The sequence below is a fragment of the Coturnix japonica genome, chromosome 10, assembly GCF_001577835.2.
Source record: "Coturnix japonica isolate 7356 chromosome 10, Coturnix japonica 2.1, whole genome shotgun sequence".
In the NCBI taxonomy this organism is placed as follows: Eukaryota; Metazoa; Chordata; class Aves; order Galliformes; family Phasianidae; genus Coturnix; species Coturnix japonica.
Window position 1 is genome coordinate 2,728,203 of NC_029525.1, and position 13,866 is coordinate 2,742,068.

The 13,866-nt window shown below is 42.9% G+C and overlaps 2 protein-coding genes across 2 annotated transcripts in view; both read right to left on the minus strand.

Moving 5' to 3' along the window:
• Positions 1-3,155, minus strand: part of FBXO22 (F-box protein 22) — a 6,480-nt gene extending 3,325 nt beyond the window's left edge. The window contains exons 1-6 of the mRNA XM_015872467.2: positions 2,940-3,155; positions 2,727-2,859; positions 2,548-2,635; positions 2,245-2,340; positions 1,495-1,659; positions 367-532 (exon numbers count right to left, since the gene is read on the minus strand). Coding sequence (XP_015727953.1) covers positions 367-532; positions 1,495-1,659; positions 2,245-2,340; positions 2,548-2,635; positions 2,727-2,859; positions 2,940-3,055 — 764 coding nt within the window. The 5' untranslated portion in view covers positions 3,056-3,155. The remainder of the gene's footprint in view (positions 1-366; positions 533-1,494; positions 1,660-2,244; positions 2,341-2,547; positions 2,636-2,726; positions 2,860-2,939) is intronic.
• A 458-nt stretch (positions 3,156-3,613) lies between these two features.
• UBE2Q2 (ubiquitin conjugating enzyme E2 Q2) overlaps positions 3,614-13,866 on the minus strand; it is a 29,504-nt gene continuing 19,251 nt past the window's right edge. Inside the window, exons 6-13 of the mRNA XM_015872468.2 lie at positions 12,287-12,371; positions 9,654-9,714; positions 8,242-8,332; positions 7,864-7,922; positions 6,570-6,618; positions 6,270-6,365; positions 5,576-5,642; positions 3,614-4,239 (exon numbers count right to left, since the gene is read on the minus strand). Of these exons, the coding sequence (XP_015727954.1) occupies positions 4,208-4,239; positions 5,576-5,642; positions 6,270-6,365; positions 6,570-6,618; positions 7,864-7,922; positions 8,242-8,332; positions 9,654-9,714; positions 12,287-12,371 (540 nt within the window). The 3' untranslated portion in view covers positions 3,614-4,207. The remainder of the gene's footprint in view (positions 4,240-5,575; positions 5,643-6,269; positions 6,366-6,569; positions 6,619-7,863; positions 7,923-8,241; positions 8,333-9,653; positions 9,715-12,286; positions 12,372-13,866) is intronic.

Genomic DNA, 13,866 nt, shown 5'->3' on the forward strand with positions numbered 1-13,866 from the left:
TAATGGGGTCAGAACAACCATGTGTTGGAGTGCCACATCCTTACGGAGCTACTTGTGCTCACAGGGCACAGCTCTGGCTGCATATTCAGCTCTGTAACGTGACCCAAAACGAGGCTGACATAAAACCACAACGGTCACATAAATGGTCTCTGTCACAGCGAGTGATAATTTACCTGAAAGCCAGAGAGCAAGCACATACTACAATAAACAAAAGTAGGGTTTCTGAAGCTGAAAACATCCTCCTGAACAAAATGTAGCACTTTGCAGCTCTTGACTGGCACATGACAAAGCTAAAAAGTTACAGCTTCTGCAATGCTTTTCCCATTTTAAATCTTTCTCACAATTTACCATGAAAAATATACCTACTTCTCAGAGATGAGCGATGTAAAGCTCTCCACTTGTCCCCCAGCTAAGATGATACTTTTTTCATTCAAAGGATTGACTATTTGATGAAGAAAACGAGTAGCTCCAGACTTCCAGGAGTTGTATCCGAACAGAAGAACCACACGAAGATCTGGATTATTCTTCAGGCCTACAAAAACGAGAACTTCAGTCCCCTTATTCTGACTTCCCCAATGTCTAAGAGTTCTGCATACACTCTTTACTCCCTCCTTAAATAACACCTAATGCCTCCAGCAACGGCTTCCTGTTGTTGCAAGTGAAAAACTAGACACAGGGCAGCCATGTATTCATGAGCTGGGCTGCATTCCCTACACACATGAGAATTTCATTAAAGAACAGAGATGAAAAGTAGATGTAGCTGCTTCCTCTTGCTTTCAGCTTCTTTCCCAGAGCATTTGCGTTTTATCATGGCACACTTCTTGGGTTTTACTTCACTGTCCTAATTATCCTTTTACAGATTCAAACTGAGCACACACGTTGTTCAATGAGAACCACAGTGGAGTAAACAGCTTTACTTAGAAAATTAAAAACCATTAAGATGTGTGCATCAGCCTGTTCCCATCCCAAGAAAGAAACTTCCAGGTTCCAGGAAGACTCTCAGAGCTCTCAGATCACTCTTCATAAACACAACATGAAGAACGTAAACTGTTATTATTAAGACAGATAATTTTTCTTTATACCTTTCCTTGCTACAACACCCAACTTCATATCTAAAAACAAAAATACTTTGTTAAGGAAAAGCAGCAACTCCTTCCCACTCCCTTCTAAACAGTGATGGCCAAAATAATTCCCTGTGGCACAAAACTCATTTTAATCAATTACTGGGTTGCTTCAAACCCACTAGCTCCCCTTTAGCAGCTCTGCTTGCAGCATGAATGAAGAAGTTTGAGACAAACTCAGGATAATAACCTCAGTGCTCCCAAGAATGGGTGGAACAGAGATGGGTGGTTACCAGAGCAGCCCTGCAGAGCCTCAGTGCTCTGTGAACACAGCACAGGAGCTGCTGGTCCCACATGCAGTTTCACGCTGGATCCTCAAAGAGCAGCCAAACACTCGACAAAAGCCCAGATTGAAGGCAGAACAAGGACATACCTGCTTCAGCAAATTTGTTTTCATCAATGACCCTATTCTTTACTTCTTTAGGAAAATGGAAGGTTTGGATTTTAACCCCATCAATTTTGGGAAACAAAAGAGCAAACCCAGCTTCACCATCTTCAATTTCTTGAGGCTGATTGCTGCTTGAACCCATAGGGGTAACTACAAAGACACAAACAAAGAAAGATTAGTGATTGACACTTGTGTCTGGCTAAAAGAGGTAGAACAGCATGTGCAATTTACAATGTGACAGCTCATTCCCATCACAACACATCTAACTGATAACTGGTGTGAATGTTTTTTTGCTGTTGTTGTGAAAGATGAAAGGTGTAACAGCTCCATTGTCCACAAACGATGCTAAAGTCACTTTGCATGAGAAGACAGACATATACACTAATTTTCCTTACTCTAAGTACTCAAACAGCCATAGGCACAGAATCAAATGTTCACGGCTATTAACTTCACACAGGTGTTTATGCAGCCCTGTACTCCTTCATGCTATAGGCCTGTTCTTATTAGTCACGGCTGCAGTGACAGAGACTGGAAGCAAACACCAAGCAAACACCTAGAAAATGTTTTAACACATAAACGCTTTTGCTGCCGAGAAGCACGGCACGAGCTATGCCTTGAAAACACAGAAACAAGGAAGAAGGTTTCCTCTTAGTATACTGCAGGATGAGAACGGAAGGTGAGAAGACAGGCACGAACACGCTACTAAGGAGCGCAGCACTGCAAGGAGGCTCCTACCTACGATCCCCGGGGTGAGCAGTCCAAGGACCTGACATCGCTTTGGCAACAGTTTCTCGATCGCAAGGGCTGTTTCTTTGCTGTTTCTTTTCCTGGCTATTGAAAAGGAAACAAAAACGGCGCGGAGGAGCTGAAGCGATCATTGCAAAGCTGACAGGAACACGAAGCCCCGGCCGGTCCCTTCTGGCGCCACGGCCGCTACCGACGCCATTGCCCCGTTTAGTGCCGCGAGCCGTGGCCGCGCTTCGTTCCCCGCTGGCCTCATCTCGCTCCTCCCGCCGGTCCCCGCCCGTCCCGCGGTACCTTTCTTGTGCTCGTGACACTCCTCGTGCCCGCTGAACGTCTCGGCGTCGGCGATGTACAGCACGGTGTGCGGCAGGACGTGCACCCTCTGCAAGGACACGCGCGGCGCGGGCTCGTCACGCCGCCCCGGTACCGGCCCCGCCCGGCAGGAACGAACCGGGCCCCGCCCCCCGACGCACCTGGAGCTCCGTGTGCAGGGCGCGGAGCAGCGCGTGTCCGCCGGGCGGGCCGGGCTCCAGCGCCGACACCCAACTGAGCCGCTGCCGCGTGCGCAGGATCCGCCGCGCGCACTCCCTCCACAGGCGGCACACGCTGCAACACAGCGCCCGGCCCGTCACCTCAACAACGGCGCACACACCTCCGCCCGACCCCCCCCTTACCCCGTCTCTTACCAGGCGGCCCGGAGCAGCGCTTTGGTGGGCAGGAAGCCGAGCACGCGCTCCACCACCTCGGCCAGGTTCCCGAGCACGAGGCCGCCCTTCCCCGGCCCGTCCATGTCCGTGTCCATGGCCACACGCTGCTCAGCGCCACACCCGACACCCACCGAGCACGGCGGGACGCGCTTCCGCTTCCGGCGACGGCACTTCCGCCCGCATCCCTTCCGGCCCCGCCCCGGAAGCGGCTCGTACAGCGGGTGTCAAACGGCTTTATTGGCACCTCGGTGCAGGTTCACACACACACACACACAGCACGGCACGGGGCGGCTCGGACGGGCGGGACGGGCCGGGCCGGGCCCACCAAGGGATGGGGGCAGCGCTGGGCCCGGCCCCGTCCGACGCTGCGGCTCGTCCCGTCGCACGTCCACGCTCGCTGTCGCCCCGTCGTGCCGCACTCGCTTTATCAGTTCGTTAGTTGACAAATGATTGCAACAACCCGTCAATTAATGGATCGCCTACAGACGTGGGCTTTTGTTGGTTATTGTAGGGATTGCAATGACTCGGAGCCTCGGCCGTGCAGCTGCAGCCCATGGGCTGTGCTGTGCTGCAGGCACAACGCCTGCACTGCTGGAGGGGAAGCAGAGCAAAAGCATCGGGCCGTGAGCATCTCTCCCAAGAAATAGTTCGTATTCTCATACAGCCATGAAAATGTTTAATGACGTAACGTACATGTGCTTGTCCTATATCAGTAATTTGGAAGTACTACAAACGCTGCCATTTTAGACCGGAGGGAAAAAAAACAAACAAAACTACTGTGATTCGCAAGGTCTGACATTTCCTATAACAGTATTAAACAACATAGTCAACCTCCTGGCTTTAAATGAAACAACACAACTCAAGTCTCGGCGCTCTGCATCCTGCGAAAGGTAAGAAATGCACTGAAGTGTGTGACCGAGCCCTGCTGAATGCTCCAGTGCAGCATTACACCTCCAGAGTAAAAAAGGGGAGAAGGGAGGGAGTGGCCCAAATACGCTTCATCCATGAAGAACAAATACAGCAAAGGCCCAGACTGCTCAGTCCAAGATGCCTAAGATGAGCGGAATGGTAAGGCTGCAACTTATACTTGACGTGTCAGTTGACAGATTATCCACTAACTTATCTAATAGCTAAAGTCTTCAGTACGGCTGTTATAGGGGCACTCATAGCTCGAGTCTCTGTGTTGGAAAACATTAAAAAGAGCTCTTTTTGTTGGCATTGGTCCAGGTATACAACAGTCCTCGGTATTAACCGTCTTCTTTTGGAGGAGTGTACCAGCCTATGGAGAACAGAGAAATGCATTAGGCGCTGCCCTGGCTCCGCTCAAAGGAGCTTACCAGCTGCCTTCTGAATGGGTGGCAGAAATGTCAGCTGAGTAACTCTGGCTCCTGACAGCATTTGGTATGTTGAATTCTATCGGATCAAGTGTACGTGGCCTTTACTGACCACCTCCAGATCTCCAATCTCAAGTCTCCCAGCCACTATGGTAAGAATTCCTCTTAGTTTTAGTACAGTGAGTAGAGACCCTACTTATGTTGTCCCAGAGAACTGGTAGCAGCAGTAGGTTAATAAAGATGCCTTTTCCAGCAGCAATAATTGCTGTGAATGTTTTGTGTACAGCTCCTGTTGCAGCAGCAAACGCTGTAGTCATGGCCAGCATGCAGCTAGAAGTCAACAGCCATGCTGGCTTTTGTTGCAAACTAAAAAAGCAAGAGACTCAGTTAATGGCAAGATCAACATGTCATGGAATTGGAAAGCATCTTAAAATCTTCCTCTTTGATCTTCTTCCCAACAGTCTGGATGTCATTATGTTTTAGAAGTGGGAAAACCGAGGTGCTCATCACACCAAAATAAGCTCACATGTATGTGACGTTCAGAGCAACATGAGTTGCCAAAGGACACTGTGTGTCTCTGAAGTCAGAACTGGGACTAATTCCCTCATCAGGAGGGCAGGGCACCAACTCCGCTGCCTGTTTCTGTACAGCATCTAACTCACTCAAACCATCTGAAGCCTCAGGTCATTTCTGGCCTCCTCATCCTGCCACAGCAAATGCAATTATACCTCAAGCATGTCAATATTTGCTATAAGCAGCCACAAGAAAATTAACAGGCTATAAACAGAAGAAAACAAAAAATCCATCTCCCATCCCCAGCCAGTGCACCTCACTTGGGCTGCTTCTGTTTTTTAAGAAGCAGACAGACAGACCAGCAACCACCTGCTTCAATGGTTACTATTTCTCAGCTCTTGCCACATGGAAACAAAGAGGCAGCCAGCCTTCCATCCGGCACTTCGCTAACACATACACTCCAACAGCTACAGTAACAACAAAGCTACTAGGTCAACTAATTGAAAAGGAAGCTCAACTGCTTTTTGAAAAGCAACCAGAACATACAGAACACCGTTACTTCCAGGTAAGCTGGAGAAGTTGCAAAGATGGTCAGTCAAGTTACTTTAATTAGAAAGACTACAGGGCTTTGAGATGAGAAGCGGAAATACCATCTCCAGCCTTCCCAACTCAACCTAAGGCATTCCAGCACTTCTAATTTGATTGCTGCCAAATACCAAAATCCTAGGATGCTCTGCATACAAGAACAAAAATGCAAGGCATACATACCATTTTTCTCATGTATTTGTACTAGTGACTTATAGGACTGCTGTGCTCTTGCTAGGTTATATTGATTCTGAAAGGAAAAAAAATCCAAACAACTCTTGAATCAGCACTTAAAACACCAGCAAAGCGAGTCACAATTTCACTGACATATTTACACCTCTTCTGAAAGCAGCATTTAGAACTTCAGAACAAGTTGCAGTCTGTTAGCAACGCGCACACTTGAACTGAATTATGATTTAGATCAGTTCTGAAGGGCTCAAGTGCAGGAGTATATGCAAGGCAAACTATTTTCATTCTCTAAGGAAAGCTGGCAGGTACATAGTCCAGCAAAGGAGAATTTAATATCAGCATACACAAACCTGGCAGCGAGGCTATCTGTAGCCCTTCTCAGAGCCAGGATTCCCAAATCTTTCTGATTTCCAATTCTGAATTCACCCTTCCCTCCCCCAGGCGCATGTCTGATTAAATACCCTGCCCATCCAAAGCCTGCCCTCCTCAAACATTTATCTTCCTTTAAAATCATAGTTAACAGACAAGAAAGTAATCACATGTACCAGACATGTGTAACTGAGGCAAATCAAAATGCACATATATTTGCAACGATGATTCTGTCACAAAGCATCTCCTACACGAGTCAGCAAAGCAATGGAAGAAGCCTAACAATGATCTGTGTAATTGATAGACGCAGTGCATTTACCTTATTGGCTCCAAACTGAACTCTGGCTTTTCCTTTGACTAAAGTGGCATTGATCTGCATGATGACTGATTCTATTGAATAGGCACTGCTCCAGCCCTGCAGGAGGAAGAAAATATATGACACATACTTGCTTCTCTTGCTCATTTTGCAAATCTGCTTTGGAATGCATGTTTTGTATGGAAATTATTCCACACAGGGAATCAAAGCTACTACCGTCAAGTGCCTTTCTACTGAAAAAGTGCACTCTTCACTGTTATTTGTGGCACTTCTGTAGTGAGAAGAAGAAGAGTTGGCATTCACCTGTTTAGTAAGAAGTTCCATGCATAATGCACCTCCACCTAGGACATATCTAGAAATAAACGTGAGAAGAAAATTATACTTGATATCAATTGGTAAGATATGAAACCATTCACAGCACTTCAAGTTCTCTCAGGCCAATTTGATTTTATTTTTCCACATACAGCTGAGATGCCCTTCAGCCAGTAATACACTATGGCAACTAGTTCACCATAGCTGAGGGAAGACAAATGAGTACAACGAGACAAACTGCTTTCCTTGGTCACATACGCATTGAAAATCAGTGCTGCAGCCATTCTGCATGATTGCCTTCATAGTAGCCAGACCATGGAAGATGCTGCTCTTTGTCACTACACTATGGATGTGCTGATGCAGTTAAAAATAAATAAATCCAAACCACTTCTGATAGAGATTATTGACACAATTTCAAACAATGCAAGTGCAACTATTAACTGAGACTTGGTTGCATATGAGTTAAAGCTAAGCTTCACTTGCTCTTCTCCCCTAAAACATATTTCAATAACATTTCATCATGTCCTGTGCTTATAGAATTCAGCGGTCAGCACAGCACACCTGGCTGTAACAAAACCTGATTGAGGAGGTTGAATTTACCACTCCTAAAAGGTGGTTTCTGCTATGATCAGTGCACTTAAACAATATCCATTTATATGTAATTTGTAGGGAAATGAAAAAAAAAGATCAATTAAAACCAAATCAAAAGCAGCACCAGCTGTCAGAGACTGCACTGCAGGAGATACTGAACACAACATTGCAACCAAGGCTTAGAGAACTTGGAGGATAGAACCAATTACATTTAATACTTTCAGATTAGCATTGGAAGAGTTTTTAGACATAAGTTTACAGTAGTGCTACCAATACAGACAAGAAAGACCCCTTCAAAGCAACAACTGAAAACACTGCTCTGTGGAACAGCGAAAGATCAGTGTTAGAAGTTTCAGAGATCAGCTCTCAAATCTTATGGCTGATGGAGACTTCCAAAGCTGGACCCAACTTAAGCAATTCCAAGCTTAAAACTCAAATTAAGGAACAGCATCAAGCTGGAAAAAGCACTCAGCTGTTTGCCCACTGTTAGTTTATGCTACTCAAGAAGCATGTCTTATCACACTGAGCCTTTCACCAAACTCAAGGTCTATAGCAGCTTGTGCCTGATATTTTGGGAAAATATCTCCAAGTCCACCTGCTGGTCTCAAAACATTCCCTGCAGACCCAGATAACCAATCTCAAGTTCTAACATTTTACCACAAAGTAAGATTTCTAGAAAGCATCTCCAACTTACCCTCCTGTGAGCACAGGAGATACAACTCGCACAAAGGGAGGATCAAAAGGGAAGTTATCCTGAAATACATCAACAAAGAACAGGTTAAGAACTATCCTGTGACACTGTTTTCCTAATCAGGAGCTCTTTCTGTAGCCTTACACTGTGAATTAGATTTAAAGCAGTAATATTTTTCAGTTCAGTACAAACCACCTTCCCACAGCGCTGGCTCACAAACAGCCTTTGGGAAGTTTCAGTGCCACACTGAAAGATACGTTTCTTTTTTCTCGTTACACGTTACACTTCCATCCTTATCCAGGTAACAGCTAAGGGCACCTCAGTCAGTTCCTACAGCTGGCTACAAATTGAACCCCTGCATTTCTTCCCATAGATACATACCTTAAAAGAGAAGTTGAGTAAAATGTATTCTACGCCTTCTTTTTCTTTTAAGACCTGAAGATCACTATGCAGAGGGCTGTCAGGATCAACCCTATAAAAGAAGCAGGGTGAATCCTGGATTAAGTTAGTATTTTCATTACCTGTAATTAGAAATCACTTTTAGCTCCTTCATGTATTTATGAATTACAATTCTATCACTTTTTGCAAAATACTGGTGGCAAACACTTTGGGTGTTAATTCAGATACTACTGGGTTAATCCAGCCCAAGCACTGCCACCCCAGAAGTTTTTAAGAGACTGGTCAAAAGAAGACTGTAAACAAGACAACAGATAATGTTAAAGGGACTATAAGAGTCCAATCCTCTACTACACACGAAGCCACAAACTTGAGAACCCATTTCAAAGTTACCTGAGCCCTGTGTCCCCGTCTCACAAATCAAAAACTACTTCAGAGAAAAATAAAACAATATTTCAGTGCTGAGCAACCCACCAGTTCCAGCCATAACCAGCATCAGGCCAGTTCAGAATTACTTGTAACAATAACATTCTGTCTGTAAAAGGGTTAATCTCTGAGATGTTTATACCCTCAACTGGTCTGCACACACAGGTCATTTGTTTACAGACACTTTTTGCTGGAATGAATGAACACAGTTCTTTATGCACCATGATGCAGATGAACTGAAGGAATTCTTCCCACCTCTTCACCTTTTGCAGCCACCCAACCTACTTTGCACAGGCTTCTCCTTCCTGCAGGTTACCTCGTAGGATGATGGCAGATAATCCTGTTACTAGGACTGATTTCAGTATAATGCCTTTAGAATTAAGGTATTACACTTTGGATGTAGCAACACACAAGCTGTCATTTTCTTCTAAATTGGTTTGGAGATCATCCCCAGATGCAGTACAAACAAGTGAAAAGTAGTACATTAGAAAAAACAATCATGTTGTGAGTCATCATTTGCTATGCCTCAAGATTTCAGTCCTATGTGCCTGCTGAACTAATCCCACAACAGTTCTGTCCCCTCTTACGTCTTAAGGGAAACTAGAATTTGTATTTTCTTGAAATTAAAAACAAACAAGTTCACCCAGACAACACTTCCAGGCCACTAAATTCATCATCTGATGTTTCATATTTTGGAATAGCATTGGAGAGAAGGTGAAATAGTAGTAAAAGTGATGGTAACACACAGAGTTGGTTGTGCAAGGAGTGGCTGAGGCTGTTTTTTTATTGTATTTTTTAATTTGTTATCAGCTTAACTGCCATAGTTCAATATCTGTGTGCATTTCCATCTAGCCAACTTATAGCCATACATGATTTTATAGGTTCTGACTAGAGTTTCTCATTCAAAACCAGATTTTCTGCAGCAATTTTAGTAGATTCTTCAGAAAAATGAAAGAAATGTAACAACTTACTTTAGAAGCTTAACATGCCATTCATACAAGCTGTCATTTACCAGTTCCACTGAATATATCCCTGTAGAAATATGAGATAGAATTAGCTATGTACTACAATTGTTAAAAGGCAAAATGTAGTATAAGGTTATTCTTTGCTTTTAAATACAAATACTGCCATACACATCTTGTATCATCTTATCATCATCTCACATCTTGTCCTCGGTAGTAGAAGCACTACTGAGCAGCCCCAAGGGAAGATTTCTTTCATTTCTATATGGAAAAAAACAAAAACAAAAACACAAAAACAAAACAAAAAAAACCAAACAAACCAACACCCCACTCAAGCAAAAATACTTCCCTGCCTCCTAAACCATTTCCCCCCAGTCCAGTTTCCTTTCAAACTTTACATCGCTCCAGCTTGCTCAGTACCCAGTATATTTTAAACCTAGTACATGACCAATACACTTTTTAAAACACTTAACACACAGATCAAGCATGCAGCATTATATTTCACAGGTTCTCTTAACAGCAATTGGCAAATAGGGACAGCACCCCGGCTGGGGTAAGGAGTGGAAACCCAAGAAGATGACACTGAGCTGGATGAAGCACACTCCTAATAACACACCCAACAGCTGAACAGAGCAGTCAGAAAACTTGAAAGACGCATCAAAAGAACAGCTGCCCTACTGCCACCCAGAACTCAGGCACTGGTCCTCCAGCTCTGCTGGTTACTCTGGGCTGTAACCACCCAGAAGGAATAACTTCTGCTGGTTGTAAAGAGCCGTACGGTACAGAAGTCAGCAGTTGCAAAATGGTTCTTTAGGTGCACAGTTCAGGACAGGTGTGAAGACAGTACTAAGAGAAAGATAAGCTACTTGGCCAACCTTTTAATCATCCAGCTTTGGAGCTGAGCAGTATTTATGTGTGCTCGTGAACAGCAACAGTGACACAGTTGCTCACTGCTTTGATACAGAAGATTTTAAACAGCACTATCTATAGTTGAGTCTTGTTGTCATTATTTTGTTTTTAAACAGTCAAGATGTGTTACTTGCAACCAGCTCAGATACATTTTTCTTAGTTGAGGCAATAAGAGCTAAAAAAAAATTACTCAAGAACAATTAGTCTTACCTGATCAAAATCGATTTTTCAACTATCTTTTTTTCTTTAAAAACAAAAGCAAACTAACAACAGAAAAAAAACCCTTTAGATTCCTAGTGCTTTTCTACTGTCAATCCTTAAAGTACATAATGCCAGAGACACTGAAAAGAGCTCCATGCACCTTAAAAGCAACCTCTGATTTTCTGGCTTGTGCTGCAAAAAAAAGAAAATGCCGTGATGCTTCCTCACAACAACCCCCAGAACCTGTAAGTTTCACAGTGATCCCCTTTAGATGTACATAGCAAAGAAGCTTAAATTATGGGAAAAATGACCACAAAAACAAGTACTCAGAATCAAGACCACATTACCTAATCATGTCCATTAAGATGGTGAGAATCATCTCACAACAGAACGCAGAACAAGGCCGGTAATAATAGGAGTTACGCACTAAGGAAGAAGCTGACACTTAAATTCACTGAAGCCCTAAGTAAGGAATCCAGGTGTGTTTTACAACAAAGCATCATTTAGTGAAAACAATTAATAAATGGATTAAGTAGGATGGTGATCCTGCTTTGAAACACCATCAGTTTTATAGTGTCAACCTCCATTTCAGTTGGATGTTTCCAGTTTGTTCAGGGAAACAAATATTCTTATCAGGCACTTATTTATACAGGGAGATTTGAAGAGCAGGAGGAGTTGCACAACTCCAGGCAAACAAGACAGTTCCTTGACTCGGGACATAGTGCAGTTACAAGACATCCTTACTTGGTTCTGTTCAGACTGAGGTGGCTATTGAACTGACCTACAGGAACACAACCTGATTGAAAGGCATGTAAGTTCTGCTTACTGTACAATAACATGCAGATAATTCAATATGCAGTTTCTTTTGCTGAGCTAGTTTAGACAGAGCCCTCATACGGAGCAAAGAGAACAGTCAACCACCTACCTAAAAGCTAATCAATGCTACTTATCCAAACAAACTAAATAGACTAACTTTTCTCTTCATTTGTATCCTTATTCCAAAGAACACACAGATCTCAGGATCTGATGAGCATGAAAGTAACAGAACTAACAGGAGTGTAATTAAGATTAAATATAGTGTAATAACTAAGCTTTTTGATATTGAACACAAATTCCTACTCCTCAAGATATACTGTGGGAGTGTCACCCATTGGGACATGCTCAGTTTTTGCCCTTTACACCTGCAGAGCTGAATTTCAGGTAGTTCTGAAAACTCAACAGCTCCCACAGTAGACATCTCAAGATGTTCCTTGTTGCCATCTCACCCTCAGAGTACTCCCACAGTTACAATCCTGTTGTTAATTGTGCTATGAAGGTTTGCATGACAAAAAATAAGAACATATTAAAGGATATACATCCTGACTTCCTTTTACTTCATAAACACATTGTTTTAGGCAATATCTATAATGCATCCATGTATTTTTTCTATCTATAAATACACACATACAATTACAGAACAGAAAAAGATTAATAGGAAGTATTTGCAAGGAGAAATCTTTCAAAGTGTGCTTTAAGAATCTGAAGTGTTTTACCTGTTTTATAACTCTGTGATCTATATATATCCCTGAGTTCCTTCATAAGTCGATCTGAAGCCTGAACCGACCCAGAGACTGCACCCTGAAACAAACCAAAAAAACTACATATAAGCAAAAAATAACATTGACAAACAGCTTTATTTGCATAAGACGTTGCATTACTTCAATGCTAGTAACAACACATTGATTTCTTCACTTGTATTTGATTTTTAGAAGCTCCCAACAATGTAAAGAAGCTATCAAACCCAACCCCCTATTAGGTTTTCAAGTTGCCTGTTTTTCCTGGCTCTCAGATCCACACAATTCTCTGCTGCTGCTTGGACTTCAGGCACTTCCACTGGAATATAGACTAACACAGACGTGTTATAAAGATCAGCTCTGTCTCTATATAAAGTCCCGACTGAGTGATTTCTTTACTCCAAGCATTAAGAGAAATAGTTCCTAGCATTTCCTTTCAGATACAATGAACATCCACAACCAAATTACTTTTGGACAGAAGTGTTAGAGTTATTTGTGGGAGAATCTGAACCTGCTAGAACCATTGGTGTTACGTCTGAAATGTCATCCCTGTTTGCCTGGAATCAACAGCAATATGTATGCCTGACTTGTAGGATCAAATTATTTCTTAGTAAAGATTAATCATCAATTACTCTTAATAGTAAAGCCAGTTACTTGGTACTAAAGCCTCCACACACTCCTTTGTTTTTGCTGCTCAGTAACATCATATAACGTGGTCAGGTTCAGACTGTAATCTGTAGACTGTTCTTTCAGGCTATTCAATTTCATATTACACTCCATTTAATTATACTGACTGCTTAATTCCACTAGTTTTTCTTAATGGGTAAGCACAAAGAACATGTTTTGTAATTAGACATGCAAATAAATTCAACTCCACAAAACCTACATGAAGTCAAGGCTCAAGAGAAGCCATTTCTCAGTTTGCTGAAGGCTCTGCATACACTGTAGAATCAGACAGAGAAGGAAGGGATTACTCTTCCTTTAACAGGAAGTGAATACAGTTCTATGATAAAACAGTGGATGTTCACATACAGGTTATTATTCACAACTACAGCCTCAGCGGACACAGTTACAGTCTGCTATCCCACAAAGCGAATTAAGACTGTTTATACACATTCTTTGCTGAAAAATGAAGAATTACAGTTAAAGAGGTAATACAATGCAGCATTAACCACCACTCTCCGTAAAATTTCTGCGCTCTTTCAAACTTGTATTGTAATATAGTCATGCGTGACACTGTCACGAGCATGTCCAGGTCAAAGGAGGGCAACTTCATACAGAACTGACAGGATCTGGACTTTTTCAGTGCAGAGCTGAGCAGTACCTTTGCCTCACCTGCTATCTTACTTTCTGAAAGAAGGGATTTGCTTTAGCCCTGCAAAGAATAACAGCCCCTAAATATAAATAATGTAAAAGAAATTTAGATTGTCAAACACAGCCACTGGAATATTAGTCATCTCTCAGCATTTTTATTTCCATCAAATTAGGCTACTGAATTTCCGTATGTAATGCTGGCAGCTCATGTAACCACATGAAACATACGCATCTTCTGTGCTGTC